Source organism: Diabrotica undecimpunctata, chromosome 1 (genome assembly GCF_040954645.1).
Source record: "Diabrotica undecimpunctata isolate CICGRU chromosome 1, icDiaUnde3, whole genome shotgun sequence".
In the NCBI taxonomy this organism is placed as follows: Eukaryota; Metazoa; Arthropoda; class Insecta; order Coleoptera; family Chrysomelidae; genus Diabrotica; species Diabrotica undecimpunctata.
This window is the reverse complement of record NC_092803.1, coordinates 83466917-83488197: the sequence shown is the minus strand read 5'-3', so window position 1 is coordinate 83488197 and position 21281 is coordinate 83466917. Positions and strand designations below refer to the sequence as shown.

General features: G+C 35.6%; 2 protein-coding genes across 3 annotated transcripts in view; both read left to right on the top strand.

The window, feature by feature from the left end:
• The window catches only part of LOC140450907 (prominin-1-like), a 157247-nt gene extending 136067 nt beyond the window's left edge, over positions 1 to 21180 (top strand). Inside the window, exons 12-15 of one of the 2 annotated variants that reach the window (XM_072544591.1) lie at positions 8839 to 8957; positions 9022 to 9108; positions 19414 to 19506; positions 20995 to 21180. In XM_072544591.1, coding sequence (XP_072400692.1) covers positions 8839 to 8957; positions 9022 to 9108; positions 19414 to 19506; positions 20995 to 21031 — 336 coding nt within the window. In that variant the 3' untranslated portion in view covers positions 21032 to 21180. The remainder of the gene's footprint in view (positions 1 to 8838; positions 8958 to 9021; positions 9109 to 19413; positions 19507 to 20994) is intronic. The other variant, XM_072544593.1, reaches the window with a different exon arrangement.
• On the top strand, positions 10288 to 15488 carry LOC140450904 (uncharacterized). Its single transcript, XM_072544587.1, has 2 exons — positions 10288 to 11231; positions 11432 to 15488. Exon 2 carries the CDS (start codon positions 11439 to 11441, stop codon positions 13413 to 13415), a length of 1977 nt encoding a protein of 658 aa, XP_072400688.1. The 5' UTR covers positions 10288 to 11231; positions 11432 to 11438; the 3' UTR covers positions 13416 to 15488.
• Positions 21181 to 21281: the final 101 nt, after the last annotated feature.

Below are 21281 nucleotides of genomic sequence, written 5' to 3'. Positions count from 1 at the left end.
AATGCTAAGCATTTCACTTAATATTTCCTTAAAGTAACGAGAAAATTCAATAATATTATCTCAAATTTAAAGTAATGATTCTAAATTTATTCATTTGACCTAGATTATATGGTTTAATTAAATTAATTTTGATTGGCAGTAATTAGTTTTAAAGTTTTATTTTATTTATTAATTTCTAATTACTATACACCAAACAAATTGTGATGTCACAAAAGCTATTTTGTAAATAGTAATCTGTAACGATGCTCTGATCGTTTAACAGTTCGAACCGTGGGAGTGTCAATATTTGCGCATCCACTTCTACAACGTGAAGGCGGGATGGTGACGGCTATTTAAGGCGTGTGAATAGCGGAATTAGACAGTCTTGTAGCTAGCGCTCTAGTATCCCTGACTCGCCGGTGTAGTGAACCTGCGAGCCATTCTGGACAGAGAGAGTTCCGTATTGAGGATCATACTCTGTCCTTAACCAAGCGGAACCCATCGATATTGCATTACCGTGGATCTGCACAGAACCAACCGGGACGGAGAGATTTCCGTATTGAGGATCATACTCTCTGTCCTTAGCCAAGCGGAACCCGTCGGCATTGTGTATTGAACATTGCCATGGGTCTGCACAGCTAAATATTTTGTTTGCGAGCATACTCGGAGCTTTCGCTGAATTGAAGCGAAAGCGAGTATAAATCTGCGCGCGATCGATTTCCCCCATTTCGTTTCTTTTTAATACTAATTAATTTCTTTTCTTTTATAGACATTCGCCGGGGACTTCGTTCATCGTGGGATCCAGACGGAGACGTAGAATTCGTTTTAATTTTTTTTCATTGTATAAGTATACAACGTAGAATTCCTTTTTATTTTTATTTATTGTATATACTAAATTAATAGATTTGTTTTTATTTCAAACCTGTGTTTTACTGAGTCTGTCGCCCCGAAAGAGCTACCCATCACAAACTGGCGCCCGAGCAAAAATTAATAACATGCCAACAGATAAAGACACAGACTCAGTAACAGGTACGTCGTGGATAAATCGACTTTGCAAAGAGGAATTGCAGAGCGAGGCCGAAAAATGCGGCTTAGATCCCAAGGGATCCGTCGACGAATTGAGAGCACGACTCAGAACCTATTTTAAAAATCGCGAGGAAGCTACAGGAACAATCCCAAAAGAAAAAACTTCCAAGGGAACAGAATCCGACACACTGGCCCAGGAAATTTCGGGCATCCGAAGACAATTACAGGAATTAACAATAACGAAACAAATGGAGCAACCAGAATTGCTAAATCAAGTACGAAAGTGGAACACACACTTCGACAAGAAACATTCGGATGCAATAGAATTCTTAGAGAGGATAGACGAATTAAGCTTGGCCTACGAGATCGATAAACAAGATCTACTAAGAGCATTACCAGAATTATTAGGAGACCACGCCTTGTTATGGTACAGAAACAATAACAAAAATTGGAAGTCATGGACAGATTTCAGCGAAGATTTTAAAAAAGCTTTCTATCCCAGGGGATATTTGCTACAACTAGAAGAGGAAATCCGAAACAGAAAACAGAGACAGAACGAACCAGTAGACAGATATATCACGGAGATTCAAACATTAATCAGACGAGAAGGATATTTTTCTAAAAACCAAGAAGTCGAAAGGATATACAAAAATTTGTTACCAGAATATAAGCTTTATGCTCGCCGCCGGGATTTCGGAAACTTAGCCGAATTACAGGATTTAGCCCAAGAATACGAAGCTCTAGAAGACGAAAAGACCCGAGCAAATCAGATTTGCCGTGGAAACTGGAGACGCACGGACCAAGCAGAGTACGATGCGAAAACGGCATGCTTTAGATGCAAGATGCCAGGTCACAGCCGTAAAAACTGCAAAAACCCATGGAAAAAGTTTTGTTCGCGTTGCGGCAGAGAAGGAGTTTACAGCAGCGACTGCTGTTTCAGGCGTCAGGGAAACGAATTACAGACTGGAGAAACAAGGAGTCGTCCCAGTCTGTAAAACAAGATTCGACTCCATTCGTTTTCGCCGTTACACAACCAGCAAGCAATGACATTCGACTGTTCGCATCACTAAAAATAGGGCAAAGAACATACAGAGCGCTCATCGACACAGGAACTACTAAAAATTACGTCGGGGATAGAATAGCTCAGATATACAAGGACTCTCTAGATAGCTACAGCGGGAGAACAAGACTAGCAAATGGAGCGTCAATGGAGCTTAACCAGAAGTTGACAATTGAATGCGAGATCGATAAGTTGCAAACCCGACAAACATTCATAGTAATGCCAGGGTTGACGGAAGATGCCCTACTAGGAGTGGAATTCCTCAGGAACCATTCTATCGAACTTAAATTCGATAAACATACGACCAAACAATACATACAACATCAAGAAGAGACATGTAACACTTTAAAAGACTCCACTCAAAATACGGAGTTAGAAAGGTTTCTAAGAAAAGAACTAAGGGAGTTTGAGAACATAACAGGACCCACGAACTTAATAAGACACGAAATAAAATTGAAGAAAAAGTGCGATCCAGTCAAGCAGCCTTATAGGCGGCACAATCCCGCAATGCTACAGATCATCAACCAAGAAGTGGACAAGATGTTAAAAGAAGGAACCATCGAACCCTCCACAAGTGGTTGGAGTTCACCGATTGTACTAGTTAGGAAAAAGGATAACTCGTACAGATTTTGCATTGACTTCAGAAAAGTCAACGAACTATCAGATAAGGACGCATATCCGTTACCCAGAATATCGGAAATTCTGGATAGACTTAAGGAAGCAAATTTTATATCGACCCTCGATTTGAAACAGGGATATTTTCAAATACCCCTAGAAGAAACAAGCCGCCCAGTGACAGCATTCAGCGTACCCGGAAAAGGCCATTTTCAGTTCAAAACCACCCCATTCGGACTGCATTCCGCAGGAGCCACTTTCCAACGCCTACTGGATAAGGTAATACTTCCCGATATGGAATTCGCGTTTGCCTACTTGGATGATATCGTAGTAATATTTAAAACGCTCCAAGAGCATTTAAATCACCTACATGAAGTTTTCCGAAGACTGAAAGAAACCAGATTACAGCTGAACTTCGAGAAATGCACGTTTTGCCAGTCAGAACTCAGATACTTAGGACATGTGGTTGGAGCAGAAGGAATAAAAACCGACCCGGAGAAAACCAACGCTATAACCGGACTTACAGCACCGAGAAATGTGCGTCAACTCCGCCGGTTCCTAGGAATAACATCATGGTACCGCCGATTCATAGAGAACTATTCGACAATAGCAGGACCGCTAAACATGCTTCTGAAGAAGAAGATAAGATGGAAATGGACCGATAAGCAGGAAAACGCATTTGAAGAGCTAAAATCAAAACTTACATCAGCCCCAGTATTAGCATGCCCCGATTTTTCGAAAACATTTTACCTGCAAACAGATGCGTCGAACTGTGGACTTGGAGTTGCACTAACACAGAAATACGACGGCCAGGATAAAGTAATTGCATATGCTAGTCGAACCCTCACACCAGCCGAGACAAAATATTCCACAACGGTCTATCCATCGTGTACGGGATAAAGCAAATGAGGCCGTATATAGAAGGATACAATTTTAAGGTCATATCAGACCATCAGTCCCTCAAATGGCTGAAGAACCTTAAAAACCCGTCAGGTCGGTTAGCCAGGTGGAGTTTAGAACTGCAACAGTACGATTTCGAGGTAATATATAGAAAGGGAGTCCTCAACAAGGTAGCAGATGCTTTGTCACGACAACCACAAGAAAACCAGAGCGAAGAACCAGAGTCGGAATTATTAGCATCAGAACTGGAATCATGCAGTTGGTACGATAATTTATATAGGAATGTACTCCAGAACCCAGACGATTTCCCGGATTTACAAATATCAAACGGGAAATTATATAAACACGTTTGGAGCAGCCGTAATTTAGCCGACCCAGAGTTTAATAACCCATGGAAATTATGCGTACCAAGATATAAAAGGAAAGATATTTTGGAGGAAAATCATGACTCGACCACAGCAGGCCACTTAGGAATTGCAAAAACAATTTGCCGAATAGCGCAAAAGTACTATTGGCCTAAGATGTTTAAACAAATTGCAGACTACGTTAGAGCCTGTACGAAGTGCCTCCAATATAAACCGTCACAAATGCAACCAGCCGGGAAAATGCAACCGTCAAAGGAAACATTTTCTTAATAGTCGTGCAAGACCGGTTTACCAAATGGGTCGTCGCCCAGCCAATAAGAGCAGCATCTACGAACTCAATCATCGACACTCTACGATCTAAAGTAGTCATGCAATTCGGTATCCCGAAGAAAATCATCTCGGACAACGGCGCGCAATTTACAAGCGGAAATTTTAAGGCGTTCCTAAAGTCCTATAACATAAATCACATTCTAACACCGCCGTACTCACCTCAATGCAATCCAGTAGAACGAATGAACAAAGTACTGAAAACGATGATAGCTACTTACGTGGAGGATAACCATAAAGACTGGGACAAATTCATACCAGAATTCTGCTACGCCATAAATTCGGCAAGACACGATTCAACAGGATTTTCACCAGCGCTTCTTAATTTCGGAAGGAAATTAGACACGACAGAGGCGACAAATGGACAAGATATACAGGGGTATGCAGAAAACTTAAACAAGTTAGAAGAGTTAAGAGAACTAGCGAAAGTGCACATGGAACACGCTTTCGAGGACCAAAAGAAATATTACGATCTAAGACGAAGAGACTGGCGGCCACATCCAGGAGATCGAGTCATGAAAAAGGAACACCATCTATCATCGGCTAGTGCAGCTTTCAACAGCAAACTAGCGCCGAAGTACTCAGGGCCATACATAGTAACGTCAATGATATCACCAGTAATAGTAAAACTGAAATTGGCCGATAGTAGTAGCCGCAAGCAGATGACGGCGCATGTAAAAGATTTAAAACCATGGGAGGGGGGAAATGTTACTACAGAAATCCAATCCCCACCACAACCAAACGGTATTTAAGTGGCAATGCTAGCAAGCAGAATTCAGTTCATCAACATCAAACATGGAAGATATATTAGAGATACCGGAAGAGATGACCCCTCTAGGAACGCCAGAGAGACCCGAACTACCCGTGACACCAGGAAAAGACGCGGAGAGGATCATGAAGAGGTTCCACGAACTTTTTGGGACACCACCAACCCCACCGAGGAAGAAGAGCGTACCTGATACTAACACGGGACAAGAAGCCCAATCCGCGTCCACTCCAGGAGAACCGGAACCCGGGAAACACGCCGATCTTATAGAGATCGTCCCAAAACACCTAATCGAGAGGGGGACCAAAAGATACAGGATATGCTGTAACAATGGGAGGAAGATTGTAATAAAGATACCGAGAGGGATAGATGGCATCACGAGGCTGTAGACACCATCTACACAAAAAAAAAGGTATGTTACTTTTTTTTTTTTTTCAAAGAGAAGGGGGTGTAACGATGCTCTGATCGTTTAACAGTTCGAACCGTGGGAGTGTCAATATTTGCGCATCCACTTCTACAACGTGAAGGCGTAGTGGGATTCAAACGGCTATTTAAGGCGTGTGAATAGCGGAATTAGACAGTCTTGTAACTAGCGCTCTAGGCTCCCTGTCTCGCCGGTGTAGTGAACCTGCGAGCCATTCTGGACAGAGAGAGTTCCGTATTGAGGATCATACTCTGTCCTTAACCAAGCGGAACCCATCGATATTGCATTACCGTGGATCTTCACAGAACCAACCGGGACGGAGAGATTTCCGTATTGAGGATCATACTCTCTGTCCTTAGCCAAGCGGAACCCGTCGGCATTGTGTATTGAACATTGCCATGGGTCTGCACAGCTAAATATTTTGTTTGCGAGCATACTCGGAGCTTTCGCTGAATTGAAGCGAAAGCGAGTATAAATCTGCGCGCGATTGATTTCCCCCATTTCGTTTCTTTTTAATACTAATTAATTTCTTTTCTTTTATAGACATTCGCCGGGGACTTCGTTCATCGTGGGATCCAGACGGAGACGTAGAATTCGTTTTAATTTTTTTTCATTGTATAAGTATACAACGTAGAATTCCTTTTTATTTTTATTTATTGTATATACTAAATTAATAGATTTGTTTTTATTTCAAACCTGTGTTTTACTGAGTCTGTCGCCCCGAAAGAGCTACCCATCACAAATCTTTCTATTTGTAAATACAAATATATAGACGATTATACGATTTCAAAAATATAAACAATAAACCTTTGATTTATTGTTTTGCGCAATTTAGTTTTGCACGTGTGAGTAGTGAATAATTGTTAGTTTACAGGCACTTCCAGTCTGTCAAAATGTAACTAACTTAGAACCTTTATTAATATATACTATTTTGATTTTATTATCATTATGTTTTGTACCTATTATTTTATATATTTATAATAACGGTAGGCAAATTTAAATTAAGTAAAAAAAGCAGGTGGATTTTACTTAGTTTATTTTTATATTTATCTTAATTTAAACCCTCTCCAATGACGCTGCAGCCCAAATCGAGTCTTGGTGTTCTTAAAACTATGCCTCCAACCATTTAGGTCCCGTACCGATCTTCTCCAGGTTCTCACGTCTAGCAAATATTACTGTATTTTACTATCTAGAGCAACTTTTTGGCAATATTTCGGTCTCAATTCTCACTATATGACCAACCGATCGAAGTCTCTGAAGTTTAACGAATTCTGAGATCGGTGCCTCTTTAAACAGTTGTTAGAGTTCATGGTTGTACCTAGATCTCCATACTCCGTTTTCGATAATAGGTCCAAAAACCTTACTTAGGACATTTGTTTCGAAGACTTCTAGCTTTTGTTTTGTGTCTGATAGTAGTTTTGTAGACCCTGGTTTTCGATCTCCAACGTGTATTTTTGGAGCTGAACACATGGGCAAGTGAAAAGTAAGCTTTGCTTCTCTTTACGTTTTACTCTTTACTATTCTTTGAATTTCTGGTTTTTATCCTAATTTTATTTAATTATTATTTTTAAATTGTTATAAAGCATATTAATTACCATTTTTTTATAAAATGCCCTGAAGAACAGTCAAACCTCAACAATGCATGTAGCCAAGCCGCAAGGTGTAAACGAATTGTAATTGCTAATATATCGGGCGAACAAACTACTCAAAATAAATGAAGATCAGAGAATGAGATCAGAATAGAACCGTGCACAAGAATATCATGCATATCATAACCAACGTTTACGAAAGCATATTTTAAGAACGAGCTGCACGTGAGCCGCACATAACTACATCCAGAATGCAAGAACAAGAAAGACAGCGAATCAACCGCGAATTTACACGTATATCATTTGTTCGTCTTGCATTTGAATATGCCCCAGACATTAATTATTCTACGCATTTTAAAATTGCTATTAGTGCAATGGGCACAGTATGCCAGTATTGTCAGGCATTGAAGTTTGACAATGAAGTACTTGGCATATGTTGTGCACCAGGAAAAGTTGTATTCCCATGTCTTACCACTCCACCAAAACCTTTAAAATGACTTCTGGTGATCCAGAAAATTGTTAGATGATGGACAAACAGCACATACAGTACTTGCCATTAGACGTTCATAGCAACCCAAATGCAATGTATAACGTGTAATGTGTAATGTGCACGTGCAATGTTTAAAAAAAATAAGTGGAATGGTTGCAGTGATGCAAACGAGTTCAGTTGTTATTTGCGATGAATATACTATGGCTCATACACATTCACCAATTGGCAACGATAAACTATTCGGTGGTGCTGTCTTACTACTGTATGGTGACTTCCGACAGGCATTACCGGTTATTCCCTCTTTACATAAATGGGGATGAGATTAATGAATGTTTAAAACAATCGTTTTTATGTGAACGGTCTAAACAGTTCGATTGACCATTAACATAAGAGCACAAGTGCAAAATATCGGCGGAAATATTTTTTAAACATTTGCTGGATATTGGAAACGCTAAAATAAAACATCAAACTTCTAGATAATTTCTGCACTTTTGTTGAGACCAAAGATGAATTAATTGTTATTTGAATCATAATTTTCTCAGTGAGCGCACAATTTTGGCGGCGAAAAATGTTAATGTTGACGAAATTAACTTCCAGATTCAACAGAGGTTACCAGATGATCTGATATTTTTTAAATCCTGATCTGATGAGCCGTAAATTATCCAACAGAATTTTTAAATTCTCTGGATATACCAGGGATGCCACCACACAATCTTCAGTTGAAAATTGGTTCACCAATTATTCTGCTATGCAATTTGAACCCACCCAGAATATGCAACGACACACGTTTGGTCACTAAAAGTATTACCGGAAATATTATTGAAGCCATCATTTTGACTGTACGATTTGAAGGAGAAATCGTACTGTTGCCACGTATCCTGATAATGCCGTCATATATTATAATATCATTAAAAAGGCTTCAATTTCCTGTTCGATTAGCATTCGCGATGACCAATAACAAATCTCAAGGAAAGTAATACCTACTTTATGGAACTTAATTCACATAAAACAGTTTTTACATATATTACAAAAAAAGAAATTTACATTAGGTACTCTTTTAATTCATCATTCAAATTCATTATTTCCTCATAATAAAATTTTAAATCAAGGGTCATCAGGTGTACGCACTGTTCTATAAAAATATTGGTGTCAGCCTTTTTTATTTATGGATTCTTAATGTTGCATTATTTTTTATATTTTTTTCATCCATCCTTCTTTTTTGTTCTATTGAATATAAACAAATATTTCGTGGTTTTATTGAATACTTGAATACTAAATCAATTTAATTCCTTTTCAGAATGGTTTTTGGACATCTATTTTTGTCTGTTTGGTAACGTTTGTACCAATAATAATTATTTCAATTTGGCTAGCATCGATATATAAGAGCTACAAAGCAGATGGTCAACATTTAATTAGGTAAATATTATATCCAAATATATTTCCAATATTTGATACATATATTTATTACTTACTTTTATAGAGACCCAAAACATCGAGGAAAAAAGAACAAAAAAGACAACTTCAATGATTATTACAACATACCACCAAGAAACAACGAAAATCCATTGTAAGTATAATCCATATATATATATATATATATATATATATATATATATATATATATATATATATATATATATATATATATATGTTCGGAAAGATTTCCGCGGTTAGTACAATTAAACTTAGAGCTAAGATTAATATTATTATAAAAATTAATATTAAACTCACCAGTCTTCCGGGTTGAACCGCGTCGATATCCATTTTGCCGAGCTTTCGACATCCTCTCTGATGTCTTCTTCAGGGCTTCCGAGGTCTCAGTCTCCCGAGCCCCCAGACACTACTACACTCACTAGTCACTTCTAGTTCACTCACTAGTTCACTACTACGACTGGGACCAGGGGACGGTTCATTTATACCGTCGATGGTGACGTGGCCTAGGTGGGGGTTAGGGTGGGGATTGGCGCGAGAGTTGGCGCGAACATTTCCGACAGTGGGATTTTGATTCGAAGATGGAGGGGGCGATATTTTGTTTATGAGAGGTCTCCATGTAGAAGGTAACCGTATGGCGTCATCTCTTTTATTAAGGCAATTTGGTCTTTTTTCTATTTCTATGGCTTCTCGGATAATTCTTGGTTTATAAAAGCGGATGGGGGCTATGGTTCTGGAGTTTTCGAAATCAATTTTGTGACCTGTATGAAGATGGTGTTGACCGAGAGCTGAAATTGAATCGGAATTGCGAACAGAAATGGAATGTTCATAAATCCTATTTTGAATTCTACGATTTGTTTGGCCTATATAGGATCGGGGACAGTCTGCACAAGGAATTTCATAAACTCCGTGCTGTTCGTTTGGAATATTGTCTTTGATTGATCGAACAAGAGATGAAAGTTTTTGTTGGGGGGTAAATATTGTTTTTATTCCTCTTGGTTTAAGAATTTTGTCGATTTTGTCAGTGACACCTTTGATGTAAGGAAGAAACGCTTTCGTATGATAAGGGTCTGAGTCTTTGGATTGAGATTGAGTGGGAGATTGATGTCTGTGGATGCTCCTATTGATGTGATTTTCGCGGTAGCCATTTTGGATGAGGGCTTGTTTTAAACAAGAAAGCTCAGCGGATCTACTTGCATCATCGGAAAGGCGTATTGATCTGGATACAAGAGTATTAATTACTGAATTAATTTGTGAAGGTGCGTGGTGAGAGTTGGCATGCAAGTAACGATTGGTATGTGTGGGTTTTCGATAGACAGAGTAATGAAAACCTTGGGATTGGTGTTTCTTTATGAAAACATCGAGAAACGGCAGGGATGAATCAGTTTCTACCTCCATCGTGAACTGGATACTAGGATGTATACCATTCAGATGGGTTTGGAAAGACACCAAAGCATCCCTGCCATGGGATACCTGCATACCTGCGAGTCCTCTTATTGCTGCTCCCTCTGTTGCTGTTTATGGATGGTTGTGTCCATATGTTGCATGAGTCCATAAAGACTCCTAGGTATTTCTCTTCTGTTTTCCATTCTATGGGATTATTTTACACTAACAGCTGTTCCTCTGGAGTTTTACTTTTGTTTTAAATATGATTGCTTGTGTTCTATCTGAATTTATTGATATTTTTTATTGGATACACCATTCTTTAATCTTATCCAATGCTCCTTGTAGATTGTTGACCGCTATGTTTTTTGTTGTGTTTAGCTGCAATCGCTGTATCGTCTGCTTAAAGGCTGAGTAGTTTTCCTGGTGTTCTTGGAACATCTGCGGTGTATATTGTATACAATAAAGGATACAGGACTGCTCAATGTGTCTTTCCAGCCTTCGGAGCTCCGTGCTCGGACCCTGAAGCTTTGGTTGCTCAAGTACGAAGAGATCAGTCTCGTTATGGCCTCACTGTATCCGCAGCCTCTCATTTTGTATAAGGTAAGATGCGTCAAGTGCATTATCGTGGCAAGTGCAGAACATTATCATAAAAACCTATCACTTTTGAAATATGGGCTGCCATCCTTTATTTGGTATCTTTAATACCCGTGACAACAGTCTTTAACAACAGCGAGCTGCTTTATTACGTTTCACTGATGTTATAGGTACGGTAGTGTCACTTGTGTTTTGCAACTTCTCGAGCAAGGTCACTGATAAAAATTAATCCATTTATATCTACCGAATCTGTGAACATCTTTATATTATTTTTGGTAGGTAAGTATCTTAGGCACAATAGTTTATGATAAACATAATATATTTTTTAAATATTTACTTTTTGACAGTTTTTATTGTTGTACCGCTCTTGCCCCACGTATTTTTAAAGTCGGGGCTAGTGCGGATAAAATTGTGGGGTAAGAGCGGCACATATTACGCACTTGCCCTAAATCTCACACAGTTTTTCTTTATGCTTTTAGTTCCACCATGGTGAGAAATTACATTCGCAGAAGTAGCAGGGGCAAAGGATATACGAAAGAGAGTTTAAAAATTGCACTGTCGGCAATTAAATCTGGGCAAATGACTTTATACCGAGCTACTAAAGTGTACACAATTCCAAGAAGTACTCTCCATGATCACCTTAAAGGTAGGAGAGGACAAAAAAGTTCCAGCTATGGAAGAACTCAGGACATTCCTCAACAGGAAGAAGAAAAACTAGCAAATGGCCTTCGTACTATGGAAAAATGGGGTTTTGGCCTTTCTAGAAAAAAAGTGTTGCAGGTTGTAGCTGACTTCGTCAAAGAGAATAACATTAAGAGACAGTTTAAAGATGGTAAACCAGGAGAAGATTGGTTTCTTAATTTCAAGCGTAGACATAACCTCTCTATTAAAAAACCCCAGAGTGTTGAATTTGCTAGAAAAAAAAACTTTGACCCATTCCTGATCTACAACTATTTTGATTTACTTGAAAACGTTATAGAAGAACTTGGTTTACAAGAACGCCCGTCGCAAATTTGGAACTTGGATGAAAGCAGTTTTTGCACAGATCCGTCAAAAACAAAAATTGTCGGACAAAGGGGAGCTCCATCCACAAGAACTATTAGTGGGCCTGGCAAACAAAATACAACTGTTCTTATGTGCTGCAGCGCAAGTGGCAAAAAAGCACCTCCGCTTATTGTCTTCAAAGGTAAACATGTTTGGGACCAGTGGACTGCTTCGCGTGGCACGGAGTTTTTAGATACTACCTACGCTGCCACTCCTAAAGGGTGGATGGAGACAACTGTATTTAGAAACTATTTTGAAAACAGTTTTTTAAAGTTTATTGGTTCAGAACGACCGGTATTAGTAATTTACGACGGACACGCGAGTCATCTTGGAGCAGATGTCATAAATATAGCTGTTGAAAACCATATTACGATACTTAAGCTCCCTCCTCATACCAGTCATGTACTCCAGCCCTTAGATTTGTGTGTATTTAAATCACTGAAGACCCGTTGGGATGCTAAACTTGTTGAATGGCAGAGAAGAAATGTGGGGGCCGCTGTAACAAAAAGTATGTTTTCCAAGATGATAGGAGAAATATGGCAGGAAACCAGGCCCGAAATATTAGTGAGTGGTTTCATTAAAGCAGGAATAGTTCCGCTGAATAGGAATATTATTCAGCAAGATTTATTTGACCCACTGGCTCTCCAACGTTGGCAAAAAACCCGTAACGTGGCTAGGTTTGATGGTCCTGACTTAACTTTGCCTAGTACATCAGCAAAAAATAATGAAAATCCAATCACAGTCGAAGCACAGTCAACTTCCAGCTCGACAGATATACAAACATTTCAAGAAACTGAGAAGATTCTGGATGTTTCATACGAAGAGTTGTTATTGAGGTCAACCAAACGTGAAAACAATTATAATTCGAAGAAAAGAAAACGCGTGTGCTTGGGTGCAGAGGTGATAACAAGAGCCGATGTTGAAAAAATTTTAAGTTCAAATACAACAAAAAAATATAAACCAGAAAAAAAAATTAAAAAGATTTACAAAAAAAAAATTGCTGAAAGCAGTTCCGATAATGATAATAGTTCTTGGTACAGTGATTCAAGCGAAAACAGAATTGTTGAATTTGACGAGCTAAGCAAAAGTGATTTGGAAGAGTTTGATGAAAAAAACCCTACTGACAAACTTACATTTACCAAAATACAAATTGGGGATTTTGTATTAGTAAATTTTCCTGGAAAAAAGAAAATGTTCAAATATGTTTGTTTGGTGAAACAACTGATCAATGGTGATGAAGCCGAAGTAACAGGCTTGAAAAGGCTCACAAATAAGTGCCATTTTATTTTAAAACCCAACGATGTCTGCACTATTCTACTGTCGGACATAGAAACAAAACTACCTATTCCAAAAATATCAATAACTGCTGATTACGAAAAGTATATTTTTGAGACTGCACCTAAAGTGTTTGAAGCATAGCATAAGTATTTTTTCCAATTATTATTATTTTTTGTTACTGTTAACAGGATTTATTCATTCTGGTACGTTTAGTTTATGTTTTTATTTTAAATAAATATTTTTCAGTCAAAATATCTGAAATTGTTTTGACTCTCTCCTAAAAAATATTTCGTAGCATTTTTTTCTTAATATTTTATTAAAGTTAAGCATAAACAATAAAAATTACATATATGTAGGATTTCTGCACTAGCCCCGTATGGAACACTTATTATTATTAGCAAAAATAATGGCACATTCTGCTCTTACCCCGGATCAGTGGGGCAAGTGCGTAACATGTACTTGCGAAAAAAAATGTATAGGCAAATTTGGTAGGTAATGTATTTTTGTTATCTAAATAGTTTTAATTGGTCGGTTAATAATCACAATTATACGACAGAAGTTTAAAAAAATCTTAATTTGAAAGAGGCAATTTTTGTAGTTAAATGAATATTAACTATGAATTTTTTCGTTCGCACTTGCCCCATCTTACCTTATTAGTCTTTTATGCCAGATCTGTCGAAGGCTTTGTTTACATCCAGGAAGGCTGTTCCTGTGTACTGTTGGTCGTTAAATCAGCTGTTATGTATTCTGCTAGTGTAAGTACTTGTAATTCGCTGGAGTGTTCTGCTCCAAATCCTAACTGAACTTCCGGGATTGATTAGTCCTATTTCGTATGTTTCGACTTGTAGTATGCTTAGTATTACTCTTTCTATGATGTAGAGACCAATTATTATGCATCATTAAAAATGGTATTGTTTATTGCCTTGACGTTTCTGACAGTTTTATAAACAATTGCTTTATTTTTAGTTTTTATGCTTATTTTAGATGTCAACAACTCATGGTCACTAAAATCACTAAATTCCACGTCAATCTCATAAATTAATCTTATCTTCATTATGTTGTTAGAATATAATCAATAAGGGTTGCAGTACTAGATGTGATTCTAGTTGGCTGATCTATGACTTGATGTAAGTCTACTATTTTAAAAACTATCAAGGCAATCAGTATTTAGCAAATTAACAACACCGTCCATACAATAACAATATATACCAATATAATGTTTCAGCCAACGGTAAAATATCAGATCGGATTTACAAGGAAACTAAATTCCTGTAGTTGGCTGTATACCATGTATACAGCTAATTTTTTTTATTTCAGTACTTCCTTCCAGACTGGGACCGCAAATAGAATTGTACAGTTTGTACAATTGTACTATTTCTAAATACGTCTTCCTTCTGTATGAACTAGGCTTTCCTGTATTTAGCATTATCTCTGCTAAAGCGGCGGTCTTCTCTTCGACTGTTTTCGTCCTTTTTTCAAAACTTTAACTAAAATACCCCGTTGTACATGATGTTCTATCATATCTGTCCCAACACCGATCCCTCTGGAACTCCAGACGTTGTGTCTAACCATTTTCTACTGGTTGCTTTTATTATTCTGTTTAACAGATAGTCACACATAATGTTTGTTAAACATGGAGGTATATTCATGGCTTTCATTCTTTGGATTATCTTGGCCCAATTTGCTTTAAAGGCATATTCAATACCTAGCATTGCTATAACTACTAATTTTTCTTGCTATTTTTTAGCTTGTTCTGTTACCCATTTTATTGCATCAACTACTGATTTTCGTAAGAAGGACAAAGTCTAATTATTATTGACCTACTGGAGTTTGAAGTTTTAACAAATGTTGCACGATATAAATTGTTAAAAAAGCAATTCTTATTCTTTGTGTAAAAATTTTTAAGTGTTTTTTTTTTTGTAAATAAATCAATAATCAAATATAGGAACAACTCAGAAAATATAAATTTGTGTGGGCAGGTTATATCAAATCTGTGCAAAATTGCAAAACAAAAAAATACAATTCTGTATAAGATTCTCAATTAAAAACAATTAATGAACTTGCGGTGTAACCGGACGCAACAATGAGCTGTCAATTAGAATCACTGGTCAAATTCTGGACCGTGTGTGATTATTTTAGAGATAATTATGTTGTGCGCTCTACTTGAAAGGATATATTCCAACCGTAAAGACGTATTTCTGACTATTTGGTCGTCATCATTACGGTACAGTCAAGTTAACATTCTCTTATTCTAACTTAGCTGCACCGTACTGATGACGACCAAATAGTCAGAAATACGTATTTATAGTTGCCTTTTATCTTATACACATAATCTATTATATTTGTTTTTCTTTGTTGCGAGCTATGCCGATACCTTCTACATATATATATATATATATATATATATATATATATATATATATATATATATATATATATATATATATATATATAAAGTAGTTAGGTATTATTGACTGACACATTATGTAAACTAAAGTTTTATTTTGAGGTTGCAGTCATTAATAGGACAGGATAAGTAAAACTCTGTTCTTTTATCTAGCTTTCGCCAAATTTATTTGTTTCTTCAGGATATGCTAAAATATGGTTATAATTATTTTATCAGTAAATACAACGAAATTAAAATTAAAAAACGTTATATAAAACAAGCACAAAAAGTTATAACATGAGGTTAATCCATTAAATTTTAAAATTCACAAAACATTAAACTTAACTTTTTTAAAGTATATATGTAATTACAATATTTTAATTTTAATTTTAACTAAATAATAATTAATTTCAATCATGATTCCTACAAAATTAAATAAAATTAAAATATTGCAATTACATATATAGACTGAACTGCAAAAAAAGTGGCCACCCTATAAATTTCCGAAAATAAAAATTCATTGGAAGTTTTATGCACTGTTTCATATTGCGTCTCAATTTAAATATTTATTGCAATCATGTATACTTGTTTTTGGCAGTTTTGACATTTATGTCGTTGTTTTCTTTAGTCGCTGTTTATCTTCTAAGTTGAAAACATTTAATTAAACAGTAATTTTTCTTTTCAAACGTGTATTTCGACTAATTGAATAATTAGGATATGGTGTTATCTACAGTAGATGTTGCTCAAATTATTACATTGCTACAAGACGAAAGAAGTCAAGTATATGTATCCGAACTTTAGGTATTCCGAGAACTACAGTACGGAGAGCTTGGTACATACTCACATCGACCTGGTTCCAGTCGTAGAAGAGTTACCTTACAAAGAGATGATCGTTTTATTGTGAGGAACTTTTAAGAAATCGCCATTTCATTGCAATTGCTGCAATAAAACGTCTACAGGAGGTTCGAAATGTGAATGTGAGATAATGTTAAGACGCCTCAACAAAAGATGACTAGTGGCAAGAAGGCCGGATATTGTTACCGAATTACAACCCAGACACTGTAGGAATCGATTATTTTTTGCTAGACAACATCAACACGGGGATATACAGGATTGGAGCCGGATTCTCTTTACTGATGAATGATGGTTCTGTTTGAAGTCTGCCGATGGCCAAGAAAGAGTTTGGAGTCGAAAAAATTAAAGATATGCTCAAGCTTGTATATCCCAGAGAAGAAAGTTTGGTGGTGGTCGTGTTATGGTTTGGGCTGGAATCCCATTTGAAGCTCGAACTTAACTAATTTCATCAATGGCCCCCTAAAAGCTCACCTGTATATAGAGAATGTTTTGATAGAAGCAGTAGTTCCATTTGGCCCATTTATTAGGGATACTTTCGTCTTTATGCATGATAATGCACGGCCGCATACTCCAAGAATCGTGACAAATTACTTGGGGGAAGTAGTAATTAATACTCTAGAATGGCCAGCCTGCAGCCTTGATCTGAATATCATTAAACATCTTTGGTGAGAAGTCAACCAGGCCAGCCAGAAAGGCTTGCAGTACTTCATAACATGCTTCGTGAAGAATATGAACGTATTCCTCACGTTTTTATTCAAAATTTGTTTCTTTCTCTTTCAAATCATATGCAAACGGTTATTGATGTTTTAGGGTATAATACCCGATATTAGACAGTTTTGTTCAAGTTCACTCGTAATTTTGATTGTTTGTAATTCGTTTCGATATTACACTATTTTCTTTTGTAACCTTCTCATTAAATAAATTATGCTAAGGAATCAAGCAGTAATGGCCATTATATGTTGTAAAAATGAAAGATGTTGAGTATACAATATGAAACAGTGCATAAAACTTCCACTGAATTTTTATTTTCGGAAATTTATAGGGTGGCCACTTTTTTGCCGGTTAGTGTACTTTGTTAAGTTTAATGTTTTGTGAATTTCAAAATTTAATGGATTATGGGTGCCATTTTATTATACAAAAAAAAAAAAATAATAAATCAGCTTAGGTTATACCATTGATTGGTTTATAATCAATGGTTATACTTATCTTTTCTCGTGGCTTCCAGTATCTCTTAGTTGTTCCTTATCGGGATAAATTAGGAAAAGAAAATAAATAGAAATAACATAAATAAACAAATACAAATATCTTTTATTATCAAAAGATATAATATGAAACTTTATCAAATAAATTTCATGGGCTTAACAACTGTCCCAATGAAAATTGTACCACATAAAATAATTTTAATTTACCAAATATTTATCGGTTTGTTTTTTATAACATTGATAAAACAACATAAACAAGAAATTTGGATATTCCTAAAATAATTACACTTCCTATGAAAATTTTGAAATATTGGAATCTTTGTTCATGTGTTTTTGTACAAAAAAATAAAATTCTGAATATTTTAAAAGCAAACTTTTTTAAATTTATTAACAATATTAATAATTATCCTTTGACGTTAAAAAAACTGTATGATATTTGCAATTTGAATCAGAATACTTAATTAATTTTTCTTAAAATAAAAACTTTTATAAAATTTATGGTATTTTAAAATAGCGATAATTTTTTATCTTCTGATGGTATAGTCTTTTACTTGAAACATATAAAAAAAATTCTGCTACAAAAATTATTGACTGACCTTTTAATTCACACACGACGATGTTTCCTTTCGACCAAAACAGCTCCCCTTGTTGATTATGTTAGGCTACCAATCAAAGCCTTCTCCGTTCTAAGTATCAACCTATCAGCATAACAGCAACTCTTTCTCCAAAACACGAGCAATGCTCTTTTACCAGTACTCGTTCAACAAACTCCAAAATTCTCTCCTCTCTTTCATATACTAACAATCTCCTGAGATCCAAGTATTTTTTTTGCTTGGTGTCGCAAATATTTTTAATAATTCATGTGACTTACTCACTTGGACTTTATAGAATCAAGGATGTATTCGACTTCTTAACTTTGACCTATCTCTCGTTCCACCTTTCAGCCACCCACTTCTAACAATTGACACCACTGGCACTTGCTTCTTTACTAAATACACAAAACTACTACTCCTTCTTTCGGATCACCATCACATAATAATCTTTTCTACTGAAAACTTTCAAAACATTCACTCTCTTTCATCACCATTCCAAACTCGCTAACCAATCAGAAAATTCCTATATCCCTCTTCTTATTTTACATCAGAAAAACCCAAGCATCGCTTCTAAACAACTTTCTTTGAAAATTATAACGGTTTTATCTTATACTTTTTAAATACATTAACTACCTGGTGGCTTTGGCCTTTCCCGCGAAATAAAACCAAAGGCTTTCAAAATATAATATCTACAAATACCGGGAAACAAATTATCTATTCACATTTAAGTACTTACTAATGTTTTTCAGTCCTTCAGGGTAAAACTCATTATGGATAAACCCACTGCTTAAAACTAACTTATAACAAATATTTACAAAGCGATGTACAGGGCGTTGCAAATTTATGTGCCCGCGTTCTATAACAAAATAAAAAATTTTTTCTATCTTTGATTGATAAAATGAAACACAACAATATATATATATATATATATATATATATATATATATATATATATATATATGTATATATATATATATATATATATATATATATATATATGTATATATATATATATGTATATATATATATATATATATATATATATATATATATATATATATATATATATATTTATATATTGATTTATGTAAACGCATTTCTAGAGGGAAAGGTCATAACGATGCAAATCATAACTACTACCAAGCCAGCGCCCCAAACGATAACAGAAATTCAAGGTATTATGATATGGCTCCTAAGTAAGTACAACACAAATTCTTCAGTTCTTTTAATGCATTGCCCGCTCCGGGTAACGTTTCGAAATTAATTACTTTTACTTCGTAAAATAATTACTTAGGTTAGGTTAAGTAAAGTTCAGCATGAGTGAACGCTTAACCAGCCTTCCACTCGACCTAAGAATCAATTGTGGCTCATCCCTAGGTTAAAGTGGTCCCTTTAGCCCAGACTTTTTAGAAAGTCTATTATTACCTTGGGTGACACTTCTACGAGGAGTAGGGCGAATATATATGAGTTTCTAATGCTCATGTATATTGAGCCTTATTCTATGCAACCCTGAACAATTGCAGAGAACGTATTTCGCCGTCTCGTTACCAGCCTAACAGAATCTGTAATTTACAGTTTGTGTCAGTCCGATATTGTTCGTGTGCCCCTTGAGACAGTCTCCTGTTAGGAGACCTACAATAATTGTCAGATCATTCCTATTCATATCTAGTAGATCTTTGTATCTCTTTTTGGAAGTATATATAAAACCCTTTGAATTATTTTCGAGAAATTTTCACAAGATGGGATTTGAAAAGAACCACAATCGGGCTTGTCAGCAAATTAAAAAGGGTAGAAAATAAATACATCACAACATTTAAAATATCCAACACACGAAGATCTATTCTTTCCAAAACTGCACCCAAAAACACACAGGAGAGAACAAAGAACTACATTTATCTGACACAGACTTTGACATATACAGGATGTACAAACAACAACTGTCAAATTGGTATTACCACCACCGCCAATGGACAGTGGAAGTGTGACGTCACAACTGTCAATTACTTTCCAAACAAAAGTTGAAATGTCCAATCTCAAGACTTTTTAATTTCTATAAAGTTAACATTTTGCTTCCTCTGCTGCTTTTTCTTTTAAGTATAGTGTTTTTTACGATAATACCATCATAATTCAGTGTTCTATTTCTATGAAATATAGTTTAAAATTTTAAATTAAAGACATTCTAACCTTACTTTATTGATAAATGTATTTTATTGCTATTTTTATTAAACAACATGCTTTATTATTTACACAACCTTGTAAAATTGTTGTAGTAACTATTAGAATACTTAGATATTGCAAAAAGCGGAAAGATTCTGTAAAAAAAATGAAAAAATAACGAAAAATACAAATTATCCACACTAAACAAGGTTTGTTTGGAAAGTGAAACTGACATATGTCAATAAAATCTACGTCATCACTTCCACGGTCCATTATAAACATTTACAGGTTAACATAATTCATAATTTTAATTTCAGAATTTTTTTAAAACGATTTCCGTATTGGAAATCGAAACGTCCCAGCAAATGTTAATATAGTTCTCATTCCAATAAATTGTGGTTTAATCCCGTATAAACTAATATCTAAATTAAACATACCACAAGAAAACAGTTTCAGAACCTTTCTCTCTCCCTTTTCCCTTAATATCAATAAAAGTTAACCACTTTTAATTTATTCTTACGTTGTAGGTTTAACAGACAACATGAAGCTTCGACCCGATTCTAACCAAAGATGCTTGTTTTAAGTGAAAAAGTGAAGATAACATTGGAACAAATACCAAAAAATAGTATTATCAATATGAAATTATACGTAAATAAAGTATTATATTATATTTTAATATTAATATATGATCTTAATAAAGCTTTTATAATTTATCTGTTATATAAATGAATTAACTGAGAAAATGGGAGCATATTTTAATACAATTCAGTGAAGTTTTGACAATAAACTACATATATATATATATATATATATA

What these genes read in the sequence shown, in the direction of transcription:
- LOC140450904 (XM_072544587.1), top strand. Translation starts at nt 11,439, where the DNA reads ATGGTGAGAAATTACATTCGCAGAAGTAGCAGGGGCAAAGGATATACG.